Genomic DNA, 13,705 nt, shown 5'->3' with positions numbered 1-13,705 from the left:
CAAGATGTGTGTGGTGTATAGATTGCCACCTATCACGGCTTGGCAGGATGCAGAGTTTTCCAGGAACCCGTCTGGATGTACCGAAGTGGCGTCCAGAGGGTGCGATTCCCGATGTATGTGCCTGTGCCTGATCATGTATGTACCCCGTAGGGTACCCGAGAGAAAAGTTAATCAAACCATGGAGTGACTCAATTTGGATCCACAGTCTGGCCATGCTGGCACCAACGGAGGACAAAGAAGACTCCGGCGATAATCTACTCTCCTTCCCACCCCGTTTGGGTCTAAAATATAAGCTTGTATTAAGTCCCTCTTGGCCCGGACAATGCCAGAGTCACTTATAGTGATCTAGATTGTAGGCGTTAAAAAAAGATATTCAGGGGCAGGTCCGCGCAATTGAGAACTTTCCGTCCGCAGGCGCTGTCTACTCTGATTCGATCTAGACCTGGCGCGTATCTCCACAGTCCAGGCTAAGGAACAAGTCACAATCCCCAAGACCAGCGCCGGCGAAATCGTGGCTCAGGAACTGGCCCATCCATGGAACCTCGCTGGCCGTCTTCATTCGGGTTGGTCGGACCAGATCGCTGTGCCTGACCCCAGCAATGGCTACCAATGGGATCAACAGGACGGTCTCGTCTAGTCAGGCACCGACCACATGGAAACAACACGGCCAAACCCAATTTGGCGGTTCAATGGGGGTGGCCTATCAAACGGCCGCCACACTGAAAATCTGACACGCCCAATGCCCTCGTACGTACTCCACCCCTAAGAATAAAATGGCGCTATATCCTCCGTCTTCTCCTCTTTTTTTCTTTCTCTCCTTTGACCATCACGATCTTTCGAATCACACTCCTTTGGATTCCTACCTCTTGGGGCTGAGCCTCATCACATCACTCTCTTTAACAGTCTGTAGATCAGATCAAAGTCCCTCTTTCACCAGATCTCACTGTCTATCAAACACCTTCCTTTGAATATCGAATTCATCCAGCCAATATGCGCTTCAACATTGCCGCCCTCTCGGCCCTTCTGGCACTGACTGCCTCCGCCCGCCCCATTGCCGTCGCCGACGACAACTACATCGAGGAGACCGTCTGGCAGACCGTCTACGAAACCGTCTACCAGACCGGCAGCACCGTCAGCGTGGCTACTGCCGTCGCTGTCGAAGAGGTCGCCAGTGCCTCCTCCACTTCCGTCGTCGCCTACTCGACTTTGACTCCCGTTATCTCTACCGTGACCAGCGTCCCTGTCTCCGTGCCCACTAGCACCAGCATTTATGCCAGCTCCACCGCCTCGGCCAGCACCGCCACCGCCACCGCCACCGGCAGCGGTGTCACCATTGTCAACAACCTCGAGGACACCGTCTACCTGTGGGTTGTCACCGAGGACCCCGGTGAGATGCAGACCGTCGCCCCCGGCGAGTCCTTCAGCGACACCTGGCTCACCAACTCCAACGGCGGCGGTATCTCCATCAAGATGTCCACCACCGAGGTCTGCGACGACGTCCTGCAGTTCGAGTACACCCAGTCCGGTGACATCCTCTTCTGGGATTTGTCCTCCATCAACCTGGTCAAGACCTCGACTTTCGTCACTGCTGGATTCGGAGTCACCATCAGTGATGAGTCCTGCACCACCGCTACCTGCGCTGCGGGTGATGCCGACTGCGTTGAATCCTACCAGCAACCTGATGATGTCAATACCCTGGCTTGCAGTCTCGATGCCGCTTACACTCTGACTCTGGGTTAGAGTGTGGCTCGGGTTCTGATTCTTGGTGTTTAAGTTGGATATACCTTTTGGTTATGGGGAGTTTTCATGCTGAACAAATTGCAAAGCACAAATTACAAAGCACAAATCATTTCTTTCTAGATATGTCGTTGTTTATAGAAAAAAAATCTTTTAAAATTAGAAAATTCTCAAACAAATCGGAATAGCCCATATTGTGGGCGCGTTCTTAGACTAATTTTATTGCATGTTTTTCATACCTTTACTTGCAATCCGAGAAGTTATTAGGCATAATGTTGTGCAATGGGTCTAATAATATTCATTCAAAAACTGACCCCTGACGGGACACCATTGAGGCAGTGCTCAACCCTTTGCTTAATGATCAAGACCACACTAACTATAAGACGAAGCAGATGATAGAAATAATAGGCATTCACAGAATATAATTAACTAGAGTATAATGCCCAATTGGTCAAAACAGACTTCTAGGGCTGAACTAGGGCTGATCATCTCAAACCCAAAATACCTCAAGCGAGAGAAACATCCTTGGCATACTCAAAGCTCCCTTGTACATACAACCTAGTACACAGGCAGCTTGAAAGCCGGGAAAGAATAAGTCCAGCTCTCAATCGAAGCCGTATCATCAACACACTTGAAAGTGCTATTACTCTTCCAAAGCGGACGGGTCGGCCACTGGCAAAGCATCTGCGTCTCGCCCTCATAAGTACCCGACGAAACAGTGGCATTCAACCGCGAAGGCTTAACACCATTCTCCACCCAGTCGATCATAGTCTGCATATTATTCTCCGGGTACGGACCCGGCTGGAGAGAATTCGTACCGCAGTGCGCCGCACCAGGGATAAGGTAGAATTGGTACCAATCGGCGAGTTCCTTCAGACTCTCCTGGGACGACAGATTCGGGTACATGATCGCGCGCACCGACTGCCAGTAATGCACAGACGACGCAGCAGGGATACTGGGGTCCGATTCGCCGTGGTAGTGCAGCAGTTTTCCGCCGGAGGCTTGGAACGGCGTGAGATCCGGTAGGGTGGTTTGCAGACTGTCCAGGTAGCGGACCATGCCGATGTTCATCCACTCGACGAGGGTGTCGTAGGTGACGTTGTCGAGGTCCGAGAGGTTGTCGAGGTCGAGGAGCTGGATGAACTTGGTCACGTACTCGCCGCCTGTCGAGGGGATGTCGATCTCCCACTTGCTGGATTCGTTGTTCCATTGCGTGTCGGCGTCGCTGAGCTCGGAGCCGATTTGCCAGGATAGGTAGGCGCGCTCGCCTTGGGAGTTGTGCAGGCCGTCGTAGACGGCTTGTGCGACTTTCACGCCCTCGGCGGTGACGTTGCCGCTTTGTTCGGGGGTGGTGGAGGTGCTGGTGCCGTCGGCGCGCTTGCTGAAGCCGAAGCCTAGGGAGGTGCTGGTTTCGGCGGCGCAGTAGTATTCCTCGCCGATGATGGAGGTCAGGTTGAATTTGAGCTTGCAGAGGTCGGTGCGGGAGATGACGCCGTCGGTGCGGCCGTCGAGGGGATCGCAGGCGGTGATTGTGGCGTTGACTATCTTCGCCAGCTCGCAGGGAGGAGGGTAGTAGTCGAGGGTTTGCTCGGCTGTAGCGGGGAAGACGTGGTGGACTTGCTGCTGGGCGAAACGGAAGGCCGGGGCTCCGGTGATGGCTCCGTCGTATTCCTCTCCGTAGCGCTGGACTTGGCTCATGCCCTCGCGGCCGCCGTCGGAGCAGCCTTCGTAGTAGGTGTAGACCTTGGCGGAGGAAGACATGCCATAGAAGCCCTGGGTCAGGACCTTTCCGATCTTGGTCATTTCGCCCAAGGCTTGGTATCCGAACATGTAGGTTGCGTCCCAGTTGATGCTCCCGTTGCCGTAGAGGACGATGTCGTCGTAGGCGTAGTTGAAGGCATCATAGCCTGCGCTGGTGGCACCGCTGACAGCACCGTACTCGAGACCACCGGTTGCATCGCTGGACAGAGAGAAGCCACCGCCGCCGGCGACGTAGAAGCGCTTCTTGAAATCGGAGGGCTTGGGGAAGGCATACTTGATGACAACGGAGTCTCCCTTGCCGGTGTGCTCGTAGGTGACGGTCACATTGCAGTAGGTATAAGTCTCGGTGCTTCCCGTGCCAGCGGTGGCATTGTAGACAGCACTGGCCGTCACAGCAGAGGGGATCATGCTGATACCCACTAGAGTCCCGTTGGAGGGCAGGGCAGCCTGCACATTCGAGACGGTACAGACATCAGCAAGGGAAGTAGCACCTGCTGATGCTGCCAGGGCTGCAGCAGCGCCCAAGGAGACGCGCATGTCGAGGTATATCAAATGAATAGATATAAAATGGAAAAATAAGTGTCAAGAAAATAAAATGGAAAGACCAGAGGCTATACTTATAAGATCTTCAGGTACTCTACATAACGGCTCCAGTTTCTAGTAACTAAAGCGCAGATCATGCTTTAGACCGTTGCGTTGCCTGCAATCAAACCATAAAACCTGACCGGGAATCGAGGATAGGCGTGGATACTCAGTCGTCATCATCTAACACCGGCACAAGGCGCAGCTCAGACTAGGTTCGAGATAGAGCGTGAAGGGAAACGGGTCATTCCCCATAGCCTAGCATGTGTAGTTTAATTCAGCCTTCCGAATTAAGGGTTACGGAGTACCTCATGTCCTCAAAAGGACCAGTCATGGACGAGAAGGACATTAACTTTTTTTGAGTTTGATGCCGTCGGCTAAGGTTTATTCCCATATATCCAAGATCTAAGCTTAAAACTTGTCCATGGCCGGGCGACCGCGTCATCCCCAGGTACGTACGCGTGGCCATGTCGAATTCCACGGATCTGATCCAGGGCGAAGTTCAGTCTCCTGCGGTTAAACTTCGGTTCTGGCAAGTCTAATCGAGATCCAAGGTACCTACGAGGAGCTATACGAAGTAATTGACTACAATATAGCTGACCATGGATATTCAATCGAGAAAGGCTAGACTCGAAAAGTAACCAAAAATTATTCACTTCAATCATTTTCACTAGTCGCTTGGCGTGAGACATGTTCGGAAATATTGACATCCGGTTCATTCTATTGAGCCCACATTCATAGCCATGCCGCTAGTATCCAACTTAAGGGGGTAGCAAAGGAGACTCAGGGGTTCCCAAACAAATCTCCCAAAGAAGCTGAAGTGAACCCCACACGCCATCTGCGAAAGAGGATCGAAGTCCGGAATAGGCGGAAATCCACCAATAACCCGGTCCTCCTCCGCGCGCCATCTGGGGTGAATCAACAACAGTGCTGTCGCCAATAAGTTTCAGAACGGCGTCGAACTTATGATCCGGAGGGATATTCTACAACATATACTTTCCCAATTGCAAGGGCCCGGAGTTGGGACATGCGATTCTTCATTCTGGTTGTCGTGGTAACATGGACGTCGACATGGTAGAGCCCGAGCTGGCTGGGTTGTCCAAAGATCACGTGTCCAAAGATCACGACACACGTGTCACACAAGGCGGCTCAGACAAACAAAACAAACAACAGAGGACCGCAGCGCATTCTCATCGTCTTGGCTATAGAGGCGGTTGAGCGTGGCCTTCGAATGCTCGACGATGATCTCTGGCATAGCTGCGCAAAATACTGCTTGAACCGCGACAATGCGCGTTCGTAGCGGCCAATGCCCTTGCCTTCTCGCTCTGCAGACCACCACTCCCCATAGAGCTTTTTTATCAAGACTGCCGGGGAGAATCCTGAGAAGTCAGTAGCATGTTCAACGAGGGGGGATCGATCTTGAGGGATACGCATCCATGAGGAGAGCAGATGCGACAGCCTCGTCAATGTTTCCTTCGGTGTAGCCATCAACCGACATCGAGCGTACGCCTTCGCACAGAGACTCACGCATGGTCGGGGCCTTGGCAAAATTGCGCCGCGCGTGAGCCAACAGGTCGAACGGTGTGGTATCAAGGACCTGCAGTGGGTATTGCAGGCTCAGCTTCTAGAACGCACCGAGGTGCGATGTGCGATGTGCGATGTGCGATGCCGAGAATAGTCGATATTCCTTTTTCTGCGCAGTCCAGAAGATGGTCCAAAATCAGACCATGCAGGGGCTCAAACGCGACGGCATCGGAGCATCGGCTCCTTTCACGTGAATCCAGGATAGTGAGTCTATCAGCATAAGAGAGCTCCCACAGACTCGCTTGATGCCGGATGTCTTCTGGAGTGATTTTCTCGGTCACAATCACAATTGTATCGCACTGGAGAGACATTCGTCCCCGATCGCCAGCGGTCTGACATACAATTGGAGCAGGAAAAAGTTCATTTTGCTGTATGCATAACTTGCATGCACATGTGTGTTCTTAAAATGGGTTTCAATGATATTCAATATATTCAACCTTGGAATGAATTGAAGCCCTGGAGATCTTTCGATCTTGTTTAGTGGAGATACTACCACCGTCTTTTCCACCGCATTCTCATCTCCCGATCCGGAGACATAGCGATGAAGCCAGCAAATCTGGAATCATCCTGAGCCGGCCTGTCCGAGGATTTCCCAGTAGAGTCCAGCCATTCATCAAACTCAATGTCAAATTTCGTCACCAAAACTGCAATGGCCAGTATAATCTCCTGCTTGGCAAAATGCCGCCCTGGGCACATCACATATCCACCACCTGGGATAAGCCAGTCAGTATCGGCGTCGTAGGATAGAAGGAGAAACATACCGTATGGGAAGAACGAGCTTGGTCTCCCCTTCATGGCAAATTGAGCCTGGCGAGTGGTCTCCCCAGTTGAGTCATCTCGCGAATCTACATATTGTACATGTCGCCAGGCCCAAAATTCCGAGGCGGGATGCTCCGAGGTGGCCCAGACAGCGTCCTCGTAGTGTGCAATCTGTGAGCAGGTCTGTAACAAGGCCCCTTTCTCGATCATGTATCCGTCTACCTGGATGGGCTGCATCACCTTGCGCGTCACGTTGAAAGATACATGCAGACGCATAATCTCAATGTAGAGAGACTGCAGCAGAGGAAGATTGATGAGCTTTTGTGCGTCTATCCGCTTGGCTCCGGTGTTAGTATCCGTGATATAGGCTTCCATGGCTTCTGTGCGCACAGCCTCAAACAGAGTTCGGTCCTTGATCAGCTCGATCATCGCCCATGTAGTAACGGGGACTGTGTTCCCGTTGAGCCTGATAAACGTTAGCGCAGTTTTTCAAATATCATGTACAAGTATCACGAAGAGCTCACCCAAATAACGAAGCCAGCGTATGTCCAGCGGCCGCCTGGTTCGAGAAACCCCCTTCAGACAGCCACTTTGCTGTCTCCCGGGACAAACGAGATCCAAAATGGGGTTCCCACTTGGACTCAGCATCGGGCCCGTTCCAGTCAAAGTGTTCCCATGCGGAATCGATGTGCTTCCTGGTCATCGTATGTAGACGATCTTTTATCGCTACCGACCGTCGCTGCAGGAACTTGGGAAGCCCCCAGACAAGCGTGCCGGCAATTTCATCAAACTCCCAGTAACAGTCAATGAAACCAGGGTTTAGATCGATGATCTCTGAGCCAAACAGCGAGATAATGGCACTTTCAGCCATCGAGGTCTTCAGCATCTCGAAAAGATTGACGGTGCTCCATTCCGTCGTCGATTGCTTATCCAGACGCTCCGAGAACAGAGAGTAGAATGAATCGGCGAGGGCATCCGCATACGTGCGGTTACTGAGGTACTCAGCGTACAGGTGGTCGTGACCGCGCCAGAATCTCTTCTCAGCTGGGGTATTCTCAGTTCCTGGGGCTGGGGCCTTCAGTCGACCGGATTTGTCGTTTGCAAACTTGGCGATTTCTTCCTTGGACATTCCCCAGTGGCGCTCCATCAACATAAGCTGGAGGAAGTTGCCATCTAGGATGTTCGGGGAACTAAATACTGTTTGCACATTCTTCGTGCCGGTGACAATGTATGCTGGTATCGGACCGACATGGAACTTGACAATGTTGCTTTTGGTCTTGTCCAGAGTTGTTCTGAATGTTGTTAGATAATTCTTAGAAAATAAAAATGATATAAAACCTACGTCACTCGATCCAAAAACGTTCCCACGTCTGTCAAATATTGAATAGTGTTGGTGACATATGGTATTCTCTCTCTAAGATATGGCGGCTGCTTTCCCCGGGGAGATAGCTTCAGCCCCAATACCAGAAAGACCAAGACCAGAGCAACAAGGATAGTCGGCCGCTCTGCCGCATTCGCAGCAAGCACATGTAGAGAGTCCATAATGGACAAGGCAAAGAAAGCACTTTCAAGATTGAGGGAATGCCGAAAAAAGTCCAAAGAATCAATCCTCATTTACTATGAAGACCGTCGATGCTAACATCGTATCTGCATAGTGCGCTATCATTATCACACTCGCGGACTTTGCCCGGGAAAACTCCTTTACAGATGCACCGGCAATGCAAGGGTATCGTATTGCCGTGATTACTCCTACTGCTTATGTTGTAGGTACCTATTATCATCATTGCAACGCTAGGATGTATCCACCCGCCGCAGTTCCCTGATAAAACCGGTTCGCGAAATTGAAACATAGATTGCAAGGATTGCGAAGGAATGCATCTCAGTTCCAAGGTCTCAGCCACGGTTGGCCTAGATTAGCCTCGGGTTACCTCGTGGGGCCAACATTCGAATAAGCAAGATATACTGGATGCCTCAGGGGCCGCATCTTTTCCAGATCTACCCGCTGACCTATCACATTTGCCCCACGGATGTATTGTAAACTGGTTATGTGTAATATACGGTGGTATTAAAAAGTACTCATATGTAATAATACCTGAAGCCTCACTCCGTACCTATCTATATTACCACTACTTCATGCGTGCAAATGGATATACTTCCAAGTTTATGCAAAGAAATGGGTACTAGTAGCACGCAATAAGTACGCTGATAGGGGGCAGAGCCAATGAAAGGCACAGGCTTGAGGCTGATATATTGATCGGGGCACCATAGTACGATCCTTTTCGCTGAGAAAGACCTGAAGTACTATATGAACTAGTTCGTGTAGTCAGTGCTCTGGAATCTATAGATAGTCTCGCTCGTGCATGAATATTAGGATTGTCCGTGGCAACCTTGGAACTATTACGTACCCAATAGGCAGAATTTCGGAATATTGAAGTATCCAAGGGAAATTGAAAACATTTGAAGCGATTGGTTGTTGGTTTTCTAGTAGATATGGTTTGAATATTCCATGTACACCCAATAAATTCGCTTTAATGAGACCTATACAGTAGTGCAGACAGAGGCGGACCCCGGGGCTGGAATTCCCTACGCCTTCGAAAGCAGGAACCCGTTGTTCTGCAACCTTTGGAGCATCTGCGTAGGGTCGTATTTCTTGGAAGTTGCCTTCAGCTGCTTTAGACTTGTCGCCCCGTAGGATTCCAGGGGATTCTGGTCGCGGGAGGCGTCGTTCATGTACGTCAAGGACACATCCAACCCACGCTCCTTGGCCAGTTTCTTCCAGTACTTTGTCGTCTCAATGGAAACGGATCGCGCGGCCTCATCATCAGCCTCGTTTTCCCAGTCCACAATGGTGGTCCACCCTGTAGCTGACATTAGGACGGTTTCGTATCAGATGAGAAGTGTGAGTCTTACATTGCTGGGGGCCAGATGGGATATTCAGGGCATTTCCACCATTCTCAATCCCTTTCTGGATGAGATTCTCTCCCACGTATTGCAGAGCGAAGGTTTGGTTGACACCAGTGGCTTGGTAAGCCGCTTGGGCCTTCTCCACCCAGTAGTCGTAGACATCCCGGGTCAAGTTGGCGTTGATGCGGGTACTGCAGCCGCGATAGTCGTGTCTGGGAAGGCATTAGTTCTGTCTGAAGAGGGAGCGGGATTTGATGAATTACTTACCGAGCCTTCGCAGTGGGAAATGCGGATGCCAGGAGTTCATCGATAACGACAAACGTGGTGTTCATTCCGGGGACCGGAATAGACAGTGGCTCCAGATCATAAAATGGTGCAAATGCGCTAGGCTTGACGGCCGGCTCGGAGTAAACAAGCCCAATGACTATAGAGGTCAAAGAGATATCAATAGCCACGACCGATTTGACATCCGAGGCTCCGTTGAGCTGCCACTCCGTAAAGGCATCCAGGACGGCGGGAGCTTGATCGGTGGAATAATACCTCATTTCCGCCCAGACTTCATAGACCGGAACAGTGTTTAGATCGTAACGAGAAACGATGCCGAAGTTGGGGCCACCTCCCTTGAGAGCACGGAATAGATCGTTGTTCTGCTCCGCATTCGCGTCAACAATTGTTCCATTTGACAGAACAACCTCGAAATTATGCACATTGTCCGCCGCTAGGCCATAGCGAGTAGAGAGGTGATGATATCCTCCTGTAGCTCCTGATTAGACTGCATCTTTGGGTCCATGGATAGACACCTTTACTTACCTCCGAGAATAAGACCACCGACTCCCACCGAGGGCAGTCTTCCCCCCAGCACCACGGCCTTCTCTGAGTTCAATGCCTCCGTGACCTCGCCCCAGCGAAGACCCGGACCGACACTCGCTACCTTGCCATCGCTTGACAGGCTGACAGAGCTTAGTTTAGACAAATCGATCAGAATACCTTGGCTCCCAATGCTGGACCATCCTGGGTTCGGCGAATGTCCGCCACTGCGCACTGCGAATTTCACCTGGAAGAAACCTATGACTTTCACCGCCGTAGAAACGTCCTGGGCTACCTCGGGCTGAATGATGCAGTGCGGCTCTGCAAAACACGATTCGGACCTTCATTGATTGGTCAGTAAAAAGCCCGAACATACAAAGGTCCGATAAATAGCAACCTACCAGTTTACATCCACAATAGTTTGGTTGAGAGGCGATGTATCAACATTTGCAGCGCCAAGCACACCCTGCGCAGTCAAACATGCAACGTTCAAGATAGCAACCGAGTCGTCAGCCTTTGCATATCGCGCTGCCAAAGCACGTGTATTGGCTGCGGACAGCCCGAGGTTCTGCGCAAAGGAAGTGAATTTGGTCACATTGCTCGTGGAGGTTGCTTGAGCTGCCGCTGCAAGCGCCCCGATCAGGAAACCCAGTAGCTGCATGATCTCTGTAGGTACCTAGAATGGCTGCCGTGGTGAGATACGGCTTGGGAGGCCAATCTGTTTTATACTTGGCGCCATCCAATCTTACGATGCGGATTGGACAGTACCTCTGCCCATAGCTTGTTCCCAATCACGCATCCGAGGACTAAATTACCCGAAGATAGACTCACTTTATGCACCGCCCCGGGGGCCATCAGCACTAAGAGATCAGATAAATGAATTACAGTACGATACAGCAAATAAGCAAATAAAATTAATTAATTACAGCGGGTCCATACGGATTTCTACTTTTCCTCCCACCGGCCTTCTGCTGATCCCCCTTCTCCCCCCCGGGGCCGGGTGCCTCCCGGGCTGCTATGGTTCGCGGGTGACCCACATATTTGAGCACGTTGGACATGCGACCACGTATATCAATCGATAGCCTGGCTTCATACAGAATACGGACTAGTCTAATCTATACAAGTAAATGCTTTCCTTTTTTGGCTTAGGGTAGATCGATCCTACAATCATTCGAGACTGGGCCCAGACTCTCAGCCTTGGAACCAACTCTCACTTTCTTTCATTCAACTCTCACAAATTACAGTAACTCTTCAACACCCCTCACAGATGCCTATTTCTCACCACAAATCTTTCTATCGATAAGGACGTGCCTGAGGCAAAACACGCCACCTGGGCACCTTTTTTCCCCAGCACACCTTGCATCCAAACTTTCCAAAGCTGATACCCCGCTTTCAATTCGCTGAAATGGGGTCCAAATTCGATGTGACTCCGGAAAAGCAGGCCAGCCTGCCTCGCTTCTTCTACAACCAGATTACCGTGAAACCCGCCCCGGTCAAGGGAGTCAGCCTGGAGGGCAAGACCGCCCTGGTGACCGGATCCAACATCGGCGTCGGCCTGGAGACCAGTCGCCAGCTCCTCGACCTGGGACTCAGCAAGCTCATTCTCGCTGTGCGCAGTGACGAGAAAGGCCAGGCGGCTAAAAAGGATCTAGCCGCTGGCCGGGATCTCTCCGACGATAGCATCGAGGTCTGGAAGCTTGACCAGTCCGACTATGACTCTGTCGTCGCCTTTGCGGAGCGCACCAAGAGCCTCCCCCGACTAGACATTGTCGTCCTGAATATCGGCATTGCCAACGCCACGCGCGTCTTCAACGCCAAGACAGGCCATGATGAGATGATCCAGGTGAACTACCTCTCCACCGCCCTGCTGGCAATCCTCCTGCTCCCTGTCGTCAAGGAAAAACGCGCTGCCCAAGGAGGTCCGAGCCGCATTACGATCGTCTCATCAGAGGTCGCCGCATGGACTCCCTTCAAGGAGAAGAAAAGCTTCCCGCTGCTGGCAGCGCTCGACCAGAAGAAGACCAAGGTTGACCCCCTCGATCGCATGATGGTCTCTAAGCTTCTAGGGCAGTTTTTCCTGGCACATCTGGCCTCGGTTGTCCCGCCTTCCGTTGCCATCATCAATGCCACCTCGCCGGGCTCTGTCTTCGATTCCGAATTCAACCGTGAGCACGATAAGACTTTCGCCGGAGCTATCGCCAAGATCGTAATGCGCCGCATGGCCAACACTGCTGCTGTTGGAGCCCGAATGGTCACCGATGCAGCTGTCAACCATGGCGAGGAGACCCATGGCGAGTTCCTGTCCTTCCAGAAATTGGTGCCGTAAGTTATCCCTATGTTGACCATGATTAGAGCTATTGCTAAGATACTTTACAGTTTGGCACCGATTATCTACAGCGAAGAGGGGAAGAAGATCTCAGAGCAGCTCTGGAAAGAGACCAGCGAAGAGCTCGCCTTTGCGAATGTGGATGAGATTCTCAAGACTATTTCAGAATAAATTTTAGATTGGAGGGTCGGGTATTTTGCCTTTTTAAATTGTCGAGTCTAGTTTTGAGACGGTTCTTGGATGATATGATCGGCTATTTTGCATTGAGATTGAAGTCTTGAGTCTAGTTCTAGGACGGCTATTTCACAAACGAGTGAATGATATGTATCAATTACTTTATAAATTGCTTTATCAATCGCTTTATCAATCCATCTTCGAGCGATCGGCAAATCGCCGTTGAAAAAATGAAGATTCCATCTTCTGGCAAGCCAGAGGCCAATCCGAAGTCCACTTCCTGTAGAAAGGCTGATAACCCAGTAGTCCGCCCAGCCATCTTCCAACGACGAGGCCCATGGTGCGTGAGACGGTCTGTCCAAAAGGAATCCACCAGGGGAGAGAGATGTACGTGCCACCCGCGTCAAATGTCTGTATTCATGAGAAATCAAGCATTGAAGAGGATAGGAGTAGGAAGGAGGAGGGGGGACATACGCTGAAAAGCTGAATCAGGTCAATCTTGGCCCCGTTGACCACCACATCATCCTGATAGCGGTACCAATTCTCGAAGAAAACCGGGTTCAGCTCAAAGACACTGTCGGTCTTCTCGCCCGATAGTAGGAACTTGACCACCGTGTTTCCTTTTTCTTGTCGATCTAGGGAAAGAGGGTACGAGCGGTGGTCTTTGTACGGCTTGATGCTGTACGCCCCATCACCTGCCGTCAGCACTACTTCCTTGCCGTCGATCTCCACGCCCAGATGGCCTTGAGTACATTCGATATATTCTTCTTGGACATGGAAGTGCATAGGCGGTTTGTGGCAGAAGAAGTCGGCCCCCTTTACCAGGTCGAGAGTCACTTCGATGGCAAAGGAGCGATCAGGATGGTGGACGAGGCGTCCGGTCACGGCGTTTTTCAGCCTATGGAAAGAGCAGTCATATTAGTTGAGTCACAAACAGATAGCCACAAACAGGATAGCGTCGATACTCACACATGGACCCGGATGTCGGAGTCCGAGTACACCATTTGGTCTGCGTCGGAGGGTGCCATTATAGCAATGTTTTGTCTCTATGTTCCTGAACTGGATGTAGAA

General features: G+C 51.3%; 7 protein-coding genes across 7 annotated transcripts; 2 read left to right on the top strand and 5 right to left on the bottom strand.

The window, feature by feature from the left end:
- Positions 1–990: 990 nt before the first annotated feature.
- Positions 991–1,740, top strand: LCP9604111_5601 (uncharacterized protein; the record flags this gene model as incomplete). The annotated part of the gene is made up of 1 exon (XM_039073430.1): positions 991–1,740. One exon carries the CDS (start codon positions 991–993, stop codon positions 1,738–1,740), a length of 750 nt encoding a protein of 249 aa, XP_038928563.1.
- Positions 1,741–2,295: 555 nt separating this feature from the next.
- Positions 2,296–4,035, bottom strand: LCP9604111_5600 (putative tannase; the record flags this gene model as incomplete). Its single annotated transcript, XM_039073429.1, has 1 exon — positions 2,296–4,035. One exon carries the CDS (start codon positions 4,033–4,035, stop codon positions 2,296–2,298), a length of 1,740 nt encoding a protein of 579 aa, XP_038928562.1.
- A 214-nt stretch (positions 4,036–4,249) lies between these two features.
- LCP9604111_5599 (uncharacterized protein) lies at positions 4,250–5,611 on the bottom strand (the record flags this gene model as incomplete). The annotated part of the gene is made up of 3 exons (XM_039073426.1): positions 4,250–4,291; positions 5,249–5,459; positions 5,511–5,611. The coding sequence occupies 3 exons, from the start codon at positions 5,609–5,611 to the stop codon at positions 4,250–4,252; spliced, it is 354 nt and encodes a 117-aa protein (XP_038928561.1).
- A 542-nt stretch (positions 5,612–6,153) lies between these two features.
- On the bottom strand, positions 6,154–7,965 carry LCP9604111_5598 (cytochrome P450; the record flags this gene model as incomplete). Its single annotated transcript, XM_039073425.1, has 4 exons — positions 6,154–6,374; positions 6,426–6,889; positions 6,948–7,715; positions 7,766–7,965. The coding sequence occupies 4 exons, from the start codon at positions 7,963–7,965 to the stop codon at positions 6,154–6,156; spliced, it is 1,653 nt and encodes a 550-aa protein (XP_038928560.1).
- Positions 7,966–9,006: 1,041 nt separating this feature from the next.
- LCP9604111_5597 (FAD-binding oxidoreductase) lies at positions 9,007–10,795 on the bottom strand (the record flags this gene model as incomplete). The annotated part of the gene is made up of 5 exons (XM_039073424.1): positions 9,007–9,281; positions 9,334–9,539; positions 9,595–10,081; positions 10,138–10,475; positions 10,536–10,795. The coding sequence occupies 5 exons, from the start codon at positions 10,793–10,795 to the stop codon at positions 9,007–9,009; spliced, it is 1,566 nt and encodes a 521-aa protein (XP_038928559.1).
- Positions 10,796–11,539: 744 nt separating this feature from the next.
- On the top strand, positions 11,540–12,631 carry LCP9604111_5596 (uncharacterized protein; the record flags this gene model as incomplete). Its single annotated transcript, XM_039073423.1, has 2 exons — positions 11,540–12,456; positions 12,511–12,631. The coding sequence occupies 2 exons, from the start codon at positions 11,540–11,542 to the stop codon at positions 12,629–12,631; spliced, it is 1,038 nt and encodes a 345-aa protein (XP_038928558.1).
- A 192-nt stretch (positions 12,632–12,823) lies between these two features.
- On the bottom strand, positions 12,824–13,662 carry LCP9604111_5595 (cupin domain-containing protein; the record flags this gene model as incomplete). Its single annotated transcript, XM_039073422.1, has 3 exons — positions 12,824–13,045; positions 13,109–13,532; positions 13,604–13,662. The coding sequence occupies 3 exons, from the start codon at positions 13,660–13,662 to the stop codon at positions 12,824–12,826; spliced, it is 705 nt and encodes a 234-aa protein (XP_038928557.1).
- Positions 13,663–13,705: the final 43 nt, after the last annotated feature.

This window comes from Penicillium roqueforti (genome assembly GCF_015533775.1).
Source record: "Penicillium roqueforti strain LCP96 04111 chromosome Unknown scaffold_13, whole genome shotgun sequence".
Classification (NCBI taxonomy): domain Eukaryota; kingdom Fungi; phylum Ascomycota; class Eurotiomycetes; order Eurotiales; family Aspergillaceae; genus Penicillium; species Penicillium roqueforti.
The sequence above is the reverse complement of the archived record's forward strand: the minus strand, read 5'-3'. Positions and strand labels throughout refer to the sequence as shown.